The following is a 13,130-nucleotide window of genomic DNA, read 5'->3' as shown; positions in this document are numbered from 1 at the left end:
TGCCCCCCCAGGGGCTGCCTTATCGCCTGCATCTCCCTGAGCCAGATGGCAGCTTGCTGGGTGCTGGAGGTGGAGACGGCAGGGTCCCCTGCCTCAACCCCGTCATCGAAGGAAGGAGGAGTTAAATTCCCTCACCTTTTAATCCAGTCGTGCTGGTTTACCTGCAAAGCCCGGCAGCAGCTTCCTTCACATGCAGTCTCCGTCCTCGGCACATCATGCCCCAGCGTCACGTTGTGCTGATGTCCACCAGCCATGCCACCTACGCCGTCTGCGTGCTGGGTACCGAGGTCTTCCTCGATACACGCCGGTAAGGTTTGGGATTGGGGTATCCTCATTGTTTTCTGTAGAGCTGAAGGGTTTTTTTGGGAGCTCAGGGGTGAGTTTGCTCTTTGGAGGAGAAATGAGTGCTAGAGGGGAACATCAGAGCTCATTTTGAGCTCATATCATGAGTTCATCCAAGGATTTAGCAACGGGGAACACATCCCACTGGGTCTCTTTTAGGGGATGATGTTCCATGGGGAGCTGCGCCCAAAGGAGAGACATTGGCCCCGGTAAACGCGAGGCGTCGAAGCGTAGCTGACCCATGACGATTTGCAGGCAAAGCCCATGCACGCCCCAACTACGTGGAATCTATTTCTGGCTGTGAAAATATTAGGCAAGAGAAATTCAAGCCGAGCAACTTGGCCGAAGCTAAAAATGGGGGAAAGAATAAAATGTGTGGCTCAGGCAGAAAAAATCCACCAGTGGGTTTGCGAGGGCGATTTCATAAAGAGAGATTTTTATAGCATCAAATATGGGGGTTGCTTATTGGCCAGATACGAGGCTGTACTTACCCTGCTGTCACATTGTCATTATTTAATAAATTGTGTTTATAATGACAGAGACTGGAGGACAAACCAGTCGGCATTGCATCCGGGGCAATTATTGGGGCTGTGTGTTGGAGCTGAGCCAGGATGTGCTGTCGTCCCCCAAAAAAGCCTTCAAATTGAGCTTTAGCTGCCCTAAAAAATGTCTTCTTTTTCCTCTCAGCCAGGTGGGAATGTGTAAACCCTATCATTTGCAACTATTTTTCTTAGAATCATAGAACGGTTTGGGTTGGAAGAGGCGTCAAACCCCATTCAGTTCCATGGAGATCACTTGGCTGAGGGGAACTCGGTGATGGATGAGCCAAGCTTTGACTTTGGGCTATTTGGGGGCAGAGGATGGAGCCTGGTGGGAATCCGGTGGTGATACTGAGGTGGGAGGGCTGTAAAGTCAGGGCTAATGGACCCAAAGTTGTGAAGTCATGATGTGTATCAGCATGAAGGTGGATTTAGAACATTGCACGATGTTAAGTACGAGGGGTAACAAGCGAGACGACACTTTAATCTCCATTTACAAGCTGCTGCAGGCACCAGGGATGCCACGCCAAGAGTAACACGAGGAATAAATCCCTCCCGTGTGTTTCTTTCTGTTGCATTCTCTGTTAAAATTCATCTCCCTGTCCTTTTCTACACGTGGCCGGGGAGATTGGCTCCCGGTGGCAGACAGGTCGGAGCACTCGTGCTCCTGGGATGGAGGTGCTGGGGCTGTAATGAGCAGGTAGGCAACACTTCAAAGGTGAGGGATGTCATGCAGGTGGGGTGTGGGTTCTCCGTGCTCGGATTCAGGCTCCCATCCAGTTTGGGCATCTTCTTGGCCAGAGTATGGTCTCGTGATAACCATCTCCCAGATTGTTGACATCAAAAGTTGTCCCAACTCTTTGTTGGGGTTTTGTCCTGGGATGCTGAAATTTTGAGGGATTTTTGCTGTGGTGGAGGGAGGTTGGATGCTCAAAGTTCAGCGATTCACAATCTGGGCTTAACCACGGACGGACGTGCCAAAGCTCCAGTGGGAGCTCTTCTTGCTCAACACCACCACAGAGATAATCCATATAAAATTTAGACAACGCATTTCATCACCCAAAGATAGTTTCCGAGTCCTTTCCACCCAGTTAAGGCTGGATTTTAATTCCACATTCAAGTATTAGGTTCCGCAGAGGAGAACAGGAGGGACAACTTGGTTTGTAAACCCAGCGCTGCTCTCTGTTTCAGATCTACCCCCAAAGGTGCCACGTCATTTGATGTCCACGCCACCTCAGCGGTTACAGTCCATGTCATCCACAACCCTGTGACAAAACCCATGATTAACTCCAGGTGGCCCCTGGATCCCGATATAGAGGTGGTAGTGACCATCGATGTCACCAGCAGGACCGTCAACGACAATAAGGTCAGTGGCTTTTTATGAACCAAAACTGGACAAATAAGTTGAATCTTCCAGGAAAAAAGGGAGGATTTGGGGCAGACTCGAGCATTTCAAGGTAATGCTGACACTGGGCTCATTTCCATGGAAAAAACTCCAGTTTAAAACAAATTGTGTAACTACCACGTACGAAAAATGAAACCAAGAAGGAGAAGGAAATCACACTAAAGATGACAGTGTTTGCAAAAGCTGGTGCCAGAAACTCTATGCCAAGCAGCAAAAATACTCCAACCTTGGCTTTTTCCGTGCCTGATTTTTGCACTGAAGCAGACAGAAACGATTTGGCTGATTAATGGAGAATGGCTTGGGTGAACCCTCCAAGAATTTGTTGTATAGCGGTGGTTGGTCAACCCAATGAGTAGAAAGACCTACTCAGCATGATGGGACATAAGACTTGGGTCACGATCTACTGGTGTCTTCACAGGTTAAGATTTCGTACTATGGACGGGAAGACAATGAGCTTTCGGTGGCTTGGTTGTATCTCACCTGCGTAGGTAGGTATTGCAGCAACACTTGTTCAAACCCGGCCAACCCTTCCTGGCGCCAACGTCTAGTTGGGTTCATGGCATGGCAGTTAAGAGGGGGGTGCAGGCTGCCCATCTGAAGGTTTGGGTGTTGACTGATGCTGACAAGCAAGAGGGAAATAATTAAAATGGTGTTACGCTGCCTTATATGGTGCAAAAAAGACACAGGCTGGGCTGTGTCCCCACCCAACGCAAACACTGAGCATCCTCCTCTGCCTGCCAAGACCATTGCGTTGGCAGAAGAGGATCCAAAGGAGATCATCTCGTCCAACTTCAGTCAGCGTCCCCCTCCTTGATCTCCGTTGCAGCTCATGGAGAGGAACAGGCACCAAAGTGTAGTTGTCTGACCTATTTTAAGAGTTTGTGATGAGGTGAATCATTCCCTTGAATGCCGGTTTTCCTCTGCTGACTACAAAGCGAGTCTAGACAACCAGTCTGGATGCAGAGCCTTCCACTTGGATGGATTAATTACACTAAATTTGGGATTTTCTAAAGCGTTCACATGACAGTGAGACCTGTGTCCTTAACTCATGCATATGCTTCCCAAAATTGCACCTGAAGAGGCTGATGGTTTCCCATGTTCCATTACTGATGGGCTGCAGCCATCTGGAGCCACCACTGTCCACAGGGCTTTTACCTTATAAATGCTCTTCGCATGCTTAGATTTAGAGCTTCATTTCCAGCTTCTCCATGTCTTCCTCTCTGCATCAAGGAGAAGGACAATCTGTGCTTCATAGAACCATTAAGGTTGGAAAAGACCTCTCAGCTCATCCAGTCCAACCATCAGCCTGACACCACCGTGCCTGCTAATCTATGTCCCAAAATACAATGTCTACATGATGGAGGAGTCTCCACCACTGCTCTGGGCAGCCTCTTCCAATGCTTGACCACTCAGTGGTCAATGCCTGTGTTGTTCACATGCTGCATAGCCAATTTGGAGGAGTTTCTGCGTTTGGATAGGCTTTACGACAGATTTATGTAGGGTTTAGATGATGTCGTTTGTAAACCTCTGCTTTATTGCAGCAGAGGCTGAGGTCTGGGCCAAGAAGACCTCTGTAAGGGAAAGTTCTCAAACATTGCATCAAACCTAGTAATTATTTAGGTGTCCAGTCACCCATGGTGAAAGCACTTTGATGCCTCCACTGTGTTTTAGCTTCATGAAAAACGCTACAGTCAATATGAAATCAGTGAAAACGCAAAATATACTATGAAGTGGGTACGTCCTTTCTCGGTGAACCAATATGGGAGAAGATAGCTGGAGACCAAAAGGGAAAAGCCATGAAAAACCCATCAGGTTGGCTTTTCTATCAGCATTTTGATGGAGTTGTTTGGTCTGGAGCAGCTTTGGGGCATGAAGGTGGGGTTGGTGTTGGATGACATTCTTAGTGCCAAGGATGAGCCCAAAATGCCAGTTTCCTTCTCCTGCCAGTGGCTTCCTTCTCTCTTGATGTTTCAGACGTATCCCTGGATGTGGACTTGAGCCGTAGTGGGAGGGTGAAGAGCAAAGGGAAGGACAAGGTAAGGAGAAGCTTTGCCGTAGGTTCCACAAAGGGTGCAGCCGCTTGCAGTCTTCTCTCAGAAGGGGTGTAGTTTTCTTAAACAGCCAACAGCAGGTCCAGGATGAGGCCAAGATGGGGGAAATCTTGCTCTCATCCCCTTTGGGTGCTTCTCCTCCAGGCCAAGTGGACATGGGGTCCGAATGGGCAAGGTGCCGTGCTGCTGGTCAACTGCGACCGGGACAGCCCCGGCACGGGGGGGCCGGACAGCGGTCAGGTGGACATAAGGACCACTGCAGGTAGGGTGTCATCTGCACCATGAGGAGACCCCAAAGGTCGCACTGGGGTGTTTCCCACTTGCACCATCCATCCCCTCATTCCATGTCTCCGCTCTCCATCTTTCCTCCCATGTAGACCTTCAGGACATGTCTGTCATGCTGCTGCGGACTCAAGGTCCCAGTGGTGTCTTTGCTGACTACCAGGTGGTCCTGCACATCTCCGAGTCAGATGCGGATAAAGTGCGGGTTTTCCATGCTATCCGTGAGTATTCCTTCCTTCCTTCCTTCCTTCCTTCCTTCCTTCCTTCCTTCCTTCCTTCCTTCCTTCCATAGAAGATGGGGTTAAGTGGAAAAAATCAAGGGAAAAAGGTTTTAAAAAGGCTTTTCCTAGTGAGGTTGCTGAGATGTTCCCACGGGGTGGGAAACCCCCACGTGGCTCCTGGCACCTTCTTGGCGCAGGTGATGACCCAGTCACCAAAGCAGCCCATCTCGTTTTGCCTTTGAACACCCTGGCAGCTGGGTCTCCAGCAGCTCCTGGCCGAAAATCAGGTCAGGGAAGCCAGGTATATCATTAGATGCTTAACTACAACCACGCACCTTGAAAGGGTTGGACCTGAGGGTACGAAGTCCTCTTTGTACGAAGAAGATCAAGTGTTTTCCCCAGAGAAGAGGAGGCACACCCGCTCCTCTGCAAACCGTGCTGGCATCAGCCACATCCTTGCTGGTGCCTCCTTCCAGCCCAGTAGACAGGTTGGTCACCCTGTCTTGGGTTGGGTATGTCGGTGTTTCTCCAGGGAATGACTCACACCCCATCTACAAACCCGTGCTGGGGCCGGACAAGCTCTCCTACGTGCTGGACCATGTTGGCAACGGGGAAAACACCTTCTACGTTGAAGGGTTGGCTTTCCCTGACATGGGCTTCTCCGGGTTGGTTTCCTTCAGTGCCAGCTTGCTGGAAGTCCACCATATGGTATGTGGGGCTTGCCCTGTCCCCTGCAAACCCCTTCAAATGTGGGGGTTTCAACCATCACTCCCTGGTGTTTCACCCCTTGTAGGATGCGCCAGGCACCCCGATTTTCACGGATACGGTGGTTTTCCGTGTGGCACCCTGGATAATGACACCCAACACCCAGCAACCTATGGAGGTTTTTGTCTGCAGGTAGGAGGAACGTCAACTCATCACTCTCCTACCTTGGAAGACTCTCCAAGGAGGAGCTTTTGACCTTTCCTTGCTACGTAGCGTCTATAGGGTGAGCCAGGCTTTAGCCTGCTCTACCAGAGCCTGATGTTTGAGTAGGGACCCTGCTGGCACTGCTGCACTCCAAGGAGAAAGGTTGGAGGACCATCTCCAGGAGCTAAACTCATGCAGGACTATCACCTGGTGCATTTAGGAATGGGCTGCATGGTTGGGGTAGTTGAAGGTTCTTGTGATTCCCCCCTTGCAGCGTTCACTTCTTCTGCTCTCCTCAGCATCCAGCAGGGCTCAGAGCCCAACCATGCCTTTCTGGAAGGGCTACGGGTCCTGATGAAGAAAGCCAACTGCAAGCTGACCATCTGCTCAGAGATTGAAACCCGCAGTGACCGCTGGATCCAGGTCATCAATTGATGCTTGTAATATGTAGCTCTTCTGGTCCCTTACAGGCTCCTGGGGCACAGAGGGTGTCATCACTGTTGCTGACACCCCTGAGAGGGAGTGACTTGCTTGGGGAGGCACCTGGTGCTAAGGGGTGAACTGGGCAACTGTAGATTAAAGCTTGCAGAAATGGTGGTGGTGGCAACCAGAAGAGAGAGGGATGTTGTCCAGGGACCCAATAGGTCAATGCAAGAGGGACCCCATGGGACATCACAAGAGGGACTCTATTACCAAAGGGACCTAATGGAGGCATTGTGAGAGGGACACCATTGCAAGACGGACCCTGTGGGTCTTTACAAGAGGGACTCCACTGCAAGAGGGACCCTACGGACATTGCAAGAGGGACCTCATTGCAAGAGGGATCCCATTGCAAGGCAGACACTGTGGGACATTGTAAGAGGGTCTCCATGGCAAGAGGGACTCCATGGGGCATTGTAAGAGGGTGTCCCTTGCACGAGGGACCCCACAGTACATTGCCAGGAGGACACGACCCATGCCGGCTGGATGTACCATGTGCACCTCACAGCGTGCCCAAGCCCTGCCATCCCTGCCCCGTCTCCTTGCCCATTGTGGCCACATGTTGATTCCCCAGGGGTGGCCCATGCTGGGTGCCATGGTGCTGGGTGGGGTGTCACCCCAGGAGATCAAGGCCTCCTTTGGGCTTCAGGTAAACAGCTGGGCTTTGCCAGGTTTCCCCATTTCCCGTTCCACCCTCACCATATGCCTCACCGAGATGGTTATCACCCTGCCAGGAGCTTTCTTTCTCTTCCTCTTCTTCTTCCCGCAACAGGATGAGCTGGAGTTTGGCTACGTGGAAGCGCCACACAAGATCTTCCCCGTTGTTTTTGACTCGCCCAGGAACAGAGGCTTGAAGGACTTTGCTTTTAAGAAGATCCTGGTGCGTCGTTGCATCCCAACCCCTTTGTTCCCCCTGAATCCCTTGCCTGGTGCATCCCTATTATGATCACCTCTTCCCCAGGGCCCCGATTTTGGCTACGTGACCCGTGAGCCCCCCCGGAGAGGCATCTCTAGCCTTGACTCCTTCGGCAACCTGGAGGTCAGCCCCCCCGTGACGGTGCGAGGGAAGGAGTATCCCCTGGGCCGCATCCTGATCGGCAGCTCCCTGCCTTGGTGAGGTGCAGGGAGGCTCGAGCTGTCCTTCTGGGATGCAGGGAAGCACCAAAAACCCTTACATGAGAAGGAATTGCACCACTCAGAGCAGAAATCTGGGGCCAGGTCCCATCAAAATGGGAATTTGGGGCTAATTCCCATCAAATCATCTGGATCTCACCTGAAGTATTGTGTCCACTTCTGGAATCCTCAACATAAGAAGGTTATGGACCTGTTGGAACTGGTCCAGAGGAGGCTACAAGGATGATCCGAGGGCTGGAGCACCTTCCATACAAGGACAGGCTGAGTTGGGGTTGTTCAGCCTGGAGAAGAGAAGGCTTCGAGGAGACCTTATAGTGACCTTCCAGTACCTGAAGGGGCTACAGGAAAGGCGTTGAGGGACTGTTTACAAAGGCTCGTGGTGACAGAACGAGGGGCAATGGGTGTAAACTGGAGAGGGGCAGATTTAGACTTGAAATAAGGAAGAACTTCTTCACGATGAAGGTGGGGAGGCCCTGGCCCAGGCTGCCCAGAGCAGTGGTGGCTGCCCCATCCCTGGAGGGGTTCCAGGCCAGGTTGGATGGGGCTCGGAGCCCCTGATCCAGTGGGAGGGGTCCCTGCCCATGGCAGGGGGTGGGACTGGGTGATCTTTAAGGTTCCTTCCAACCTAAACCATTCTATGATTCAATGATTCTAAATCTCAGATTCCACTTTTGTCGTTGTTCTCTCATCCTTTACAAATTCCCACCATTGCTCTGATTTTTACCCCTTCTCAAACTGTTGGTGCTTTTACTCCAATCCTACTGGGAGGTGTCCCTGGCCGTGGCGGGGGCTGGAACTGGATGGGCTTTGAGGTCCCTTCCAGTCCAACCCATTCCACGAGTCTATGATCCTGTGGAAAGGAAAAGCAGGGGAACCTGGGAAAGGGTAAAATCCTGAATAGCTGGGAATTGTTTCACTCTGGGCAGGCAGTGCTTGGCAGCCAGGCGGGAACAACAGCGCCCTGCAAAATCCTCCACAAAGGATGTTCTTTTCCCGGAAAAACAACAACTGGAATGAATCCAAATGGTGTTTGATCCGGGATAACAGACGGGATGCTCCCCCCCTGCCCTGCTGCAAGTTGCAGAGGTTGCTTCCATATAGTGGCAGTGAAATGGCATTTTCCCAGCCTCGGCGGGATTGTAATTATCCCTTATTAGCAGATGTTTAATTAATGTTTTCCCAGCCTGCTGCCGGCTGATTAAGGAAACTTCACCCCCTGTGAGGAGCGAGTTAGGATTCATGGGGATGGGGGAGAATTAAATCCAAAAGTGCCTAAGAACAGGGTGTGACGTGCAGAGACGCCTGGAGGTACATATGGCCTAGAGAGATAGTATTAATAATAGAAATAAATATATTAATATATGAAGAAATTATTATGTAAGTTATAATAATAGAAATAAAATATTAGTTTATAAAGTATATATTAATATATGAAATACATAAAAATGCATTAATTTTTAACACAGATACGTGATATAGGTCTATCAATATAGAATCACAGAATCACAGAATGGTTTGGGTTGGAAGGGACCTCAAAGCCCACCCAGTTCCACCCCTGCCATGGGCAGGGACACCTCCCACTGGCTCAGGGGCTCCAAGCCCCATCCAACCTGGCCTTGAACCCCTCCAGGGATGGGGCAGCCACCACTGCTCTGGAACCACCTTGTCCTGTCGCTCTGGGCCCATGGGAAAAAGTCTCTCCTCAGCTTTTCTGGAGCCCCTTTCAGCACTGGAAGCTGCTCTGAGGTGTCCCCAGAGCCTTCTCTTCTCCAGGCTGAACAACTCCAGCTCTCAGCCTGTTGTTACAGCAGAGGTGCTCCAGCCCTTGGATCATTTCCGTGACCTCCTCTGGACCCGTTCCAAGAGTTCCATCTCCTTCTAATATTGCGGAATCCTGAATTGGACTCAGGGCTCCAGGTGGGTCTCACAAGAGAGGAGGGGCAGAATCCCCTCCCTCCCTGCTGGTCCCACTGCTATGGATGAGCCCAGGACATGTTTGGTTTCTGGGCTGTGAGCACATGTTGCTGGCTCATGTCGAGCTTCTCCCCCCCAAGCAGCCCAAGCCCTTCTCCTCAGGGCTGCTGTCAATCACATCGTCTCCCAGCCTGTATTGAAACTGTGGATTGCCCCAATCCAGGTGTAGGACCTTGCACTCAGCCTTGTTGCTTGTCGAGGCCCCTCTGGATGACATCTCATCCTTCTGGTGTGACAACTGCGCCACTCAGCTTGGTGTCACTCACAACTTTGCGGAGGGTGCACTCCATACGTTAATATTGAAGTACATTGTTTATTTGTATATATTAGCCTATCTAGGTGTAGATCCAGAGCATTTCCAGCTTCTTCCTGGTGTTTCCCATGACGATGGGATGTGCAGATGCATCTCCTGCCCTTGGCATGATGCTCAGAGGAAGGATGGCAGCAAAATTTGAAGGACAAGCCTTGTGAGGAGCAGCTGAGGGCCCTGGAGTTGTTTAGTCTGGGGGAAAGGAGTCTGTGGGAGACCCTCTCTCTACAACTCTCCCTCTCTCTACAACTGCCTGAGAGGAGGTTGTGGTGAACTGGGGGTTGGTCTCCTCTCCTTGGTAGGCAGTGACAGGACAGGGGGAAATGGCCTCAAGGTTCACCAGGGGAAGTTTAGGTTGGATATTGGGAGGAATTTCTTTCCTGAAAGGGTTCTCAGGCTCTGGCAGAGGCTGCCCGGGTGGAGTGGAGTGGAGTCCCCATCCCTGGAGGGGTTTAAAAGAAGAATAGATGTTATACTTGGGGACGTGGTCTGGTGACGGGCTTAGCAGGGCTGGGGCGATGGTTGGGCCCAATGATCTTAAAAGTCTTTTCAAACCAAAACCATTCTGTGATTCTATGAAATTGCTGCTTGCTTTCTCCTCCTCCCTTTACTCCCCAGGGCCTCTGGACGGCGGATGTCCAAGGTGGTCAGGGATTTCCTTTACGCCCAGAAGGTGCAGGCACCGGTGGAAATTTACTCGGAGTGGTTAGCTGTGGGCCACGTGGATGAATTCCTCACCTTTGTTCCTGCTCATGATAAGAAGGTATCGGTCACTGGAGCTCCCTCTGCTCCTGCGTGGGGCATCTGCTGCAATGGCAAAAAAAAGGGTGACGCACTTTCCTTTGGGGTTGCTTCCTGGAAAATGGTGAGTTCTTGGGTGGCTTCTGCACATCCTGTGATGCAGCATCTCATGCACCGTTCAGTGGTGGCATCCCATGTGCCCTGCACCCCCTGGGGCTGGATTTGAGGTCACCGTGGTGTCACTCAGCAGAACGGCGGGACAAACTATCCCATCGACAGCAAAGCGTGACCCCTGGGCTCTCTCCTGCAGGGTTTCCGTCTCCTCTTGGCCAGCCCCAATGCCTGCTACAAGCTCTTCCGGGAGAAGCAGAAGCAGGGCCATGGTGAAGCCATGCAGCTCATCGGTAAGGGAGGGAGTGAGGACATCCCTGTCGCATGGTGGGGACCACCAGCATCCCTTACTGGCGTCCCTTACCGCTCTGCTCCTGTCCTCGTACAGGCATAAAGGGCACTGAGAGGAGAAGCATTGATGAGATCCTGGTGGACGAGTCACTGAAGAACGACAACAGGCACGTGCAGGTGGGTCTTTGCAGCCATGGATTCAGGTGGATTCGCTCTCCTTGCCTGTATGTCACTGCCTGGCGATTTCTGGGTGTGGGGAACAGTTTTAGAGATCCAGGGGAAAAGCAAGAAACCATGGCACGGTTTGCATGTTGCAGTGAGAAAGCGGACATCAAGAAGAGCATCCATGAAGGAACCAGACACCCTTGGGTGCCAGGTCACCCCCTCCCATTGTCCCACTGCAAGGTGACAACAGAGGTTTCAAAACTGAAGGGAAAAGCTTGCTCAGGTTGGGGATGGGTTCAGGAGGTTGATGGGATGGAATGCAACAGAGTGGGCAAGGATCTGGACAGCATGCAATGGAGCCAGTGAGGAGCCAGGCAGGATGCAATGGGGCACACAGGGGGCTGTGCATGGAATCTGGGGGGTGAAATGTCCAAGGGTGGCAATTCCAAGTCCTTCCTCTCCTTCCTCTCTACAGCGCTGCATCGACTGGAACCGCGAGCTCCTGAAGCATGAGCTGGGCTTGACCGAGCAGGACATCATCGACATCCCCCAGCTTTTCTACCTCAAGGGTTCCCATGCAGAAGCCCTCTTCCCGGACATGGTGAGACACACGGCACCTCTTCCCCTCCCTCTTTTCCCATTCACACCTGATGCAAACACACCTTTTGGGTGCAAAACACTGATTTTTGGTCTGGCTGCAGGTGAACATGCTGGTGCTGGGCAGGCACCTGGGCATCCCCAAGCCCTTTGGACCACGGGTGGGTGGGCAGTGCTGCCTGGAGGAGCGCGTGCGGGAGCTGCTGGAGCCCCTGGGCCTCACCTGCACCTTCATCGATGACTACTTCTCCTACCACATCCTCTCTGGTGACGTCCACTGCGGCACCAACGTCCGCCGCAAGCCCTTCACCTTTAAATGGTGGCACATGGTGCCCTGAAGCACCCAGGGATGGGCTCAGGTCCTGCAACTGAAGGATGAAGGTGCGGTTGGTGCATCAGAAGATGCATCAGGATACAGGGAGTTGCCAATAAAGCTGCATTAACACTGAGGGTGCAGCTCTTCCCCATCTCTCGTCCTTTCTTCCATGGTGATTGGGTTGGAAATGGTGTCTGAAAACCTTTTCTTTAAGCACATGGGTTTCTTATGGGAATGGTGGTTTTATGGGATTGGGGCAGGGTGGAGAATAGACACAGAGCATCTTTTGGAGCATGGTGGGTGCAAGTCAACCAGCAAGGAGGCTGCTTTGGGGGTCTGAGGTCCCACCCCACTGCTAGAGGGGTTTAGAGCCCCTTATCCCAAGTTTGTAGCTAATAAAATTAGCTTAAAATTCCTTAAAATTCCCTATATCGGTCTAGAAACTGCTTTCCCTTGGGGAGACTGGATCCTCACCCTGGCACGGTGTGGAGGCAGAGCCCCATCCCCACGTAAATCATTTTAAACCCTCCCCAATGAAGAAATTTCCTTTTCTGTCTGCACCTGCTCCAGCTGCTCTTTCTCTCCCTCTTTTAGTCTCAAGCAACTCTCCTTGCACACTCTCCTGGGCTGAAAACTGGTTGGGCCATCCAACCAGATTTCAGCCCAGGAGAGTGATGGTCAATGGAGTTAACTCCAGCTGGAGGCCCGTTACAGGTGGGGTTCCTCAGGGCTCAGTGCTGGTCCAGCTCTGTTCAATGTCTTTATCAATGACCTGGATGAAGGCATTGAGTGCACCCTCAGCACTCAACCCTCAATGCAGTATTGATGCAGATGACACTAAGCTGGGTGGAAGTGTGGATCTGCTGGAGGGTAGGGAGGCTCTGCAGAGGGATCTGAACAGGCTGGACCGCTGGGCCGAGACCAATGGGATGAGGTTTAACAAGGCCAAATGCCGGGTCCTGCACTTGGGGCACAACAACCCTATGCAGCGCTACAGACTGGGGGAAGAGTGGCTGGAGAGCTGCAGGAAGAGAAGGACCTGGGGGTGTTGGTTGACAGCCGACTGAACACGAGCCAGCAGTGTGCTCAGGGGGCCAAGAAGGCCAATGGCATCTTGGCTTGGATGAGAAACGGAGTGACCAGCAGGTCCAGGGAGGTGATTCTCCCTCTGTACTCAGCACTGGTGAGACCGCACCTTGAGTACTGTGTTCAGTTCTGGGCCCCTCACCACAAGAAGGATGTTGAGGCTCTGGAGCGTGTCC

General features: G+C 51.9%; 1 protein-coding gene across 1 annotated transcript; it reads left to right on the top strand.

Annotated features, from left to right (window-relative positions):
* The first annotated feature begins 133 nt into the window (after positions 1-133).
* On the top strand, positions 134-12,140 carry LOC104055103 (protein-arginine deiminase type-1). The gene is made up of 16 exons (XM_009556186.2): positions 134-307; positions 2,073-2,247; positions 2,705-2,774; positions 4,261-4,322; positions 4,482-4,599; positions 4,715-4,840; positions 5,373-5,548; positions 5,634-5,737; positions 6,049-6,172; positions 7,002-7,109; positions 7,191-7,342; positions 10,266-10,410; positions 10,699-10,792; positions 10,888-10,967; positions 11,431-11,556; positions 11,657-12,140. Exons 1-16 carry the CDS (start codon positions 216-218, stop codon positions 11,888-11,890), a joined length of 1,986 nt encoding a protein of 661 aa, XP_009554481.2. The 5' UTR covers positions 134-215; the 3' UTR covers positions 11,891-12,140.
* Positions 12,141-13,130: the final 990 nt, after the last annotated feature.

The sequence above is a fragment of the Cuculus canorus genome, chromosome 21, assembly GCF_017976375.1.
Source record: "Cuculus canorus isolate bCucCan1 chromosome 21, bCucCan1.pri, whole genome shotgun sequence".
In the NCBI taxonomy this organism is placed as follows: domain Eukaryota; kingdom Metazoa; phylum Chordata; class Aves; order Cuculiformes; family Cuculidae; genus Cuculus; species Cuculus canorus.
This window is presented reverse-complemented; position numbering and strand designations above follow the sequence as displayed.

Coding starts and splice junctions, on each gene's coding strand:
- LOC104055103 (XM_009556186.2), top strand. CDS start 216: ATGCCCCAGCGTCACGTTGTGCTGATGTCCACCAGCCATGCCACCTAC. Junction 5,549..5,633: donor TGCTGGAAGTCCACCATATG/GTATGTGGGGCT, acceptor CACCCCTTGTAG/GATGCGCCAGGCACCCCGAT. Junction 5,738..6,048: donor ATGGAGGTTTTTGTCTGCAG/GTAGGAGGAACG, acceptor TGCTCTCCTCAG/CATCCAGCAGGGCTCAGAGC.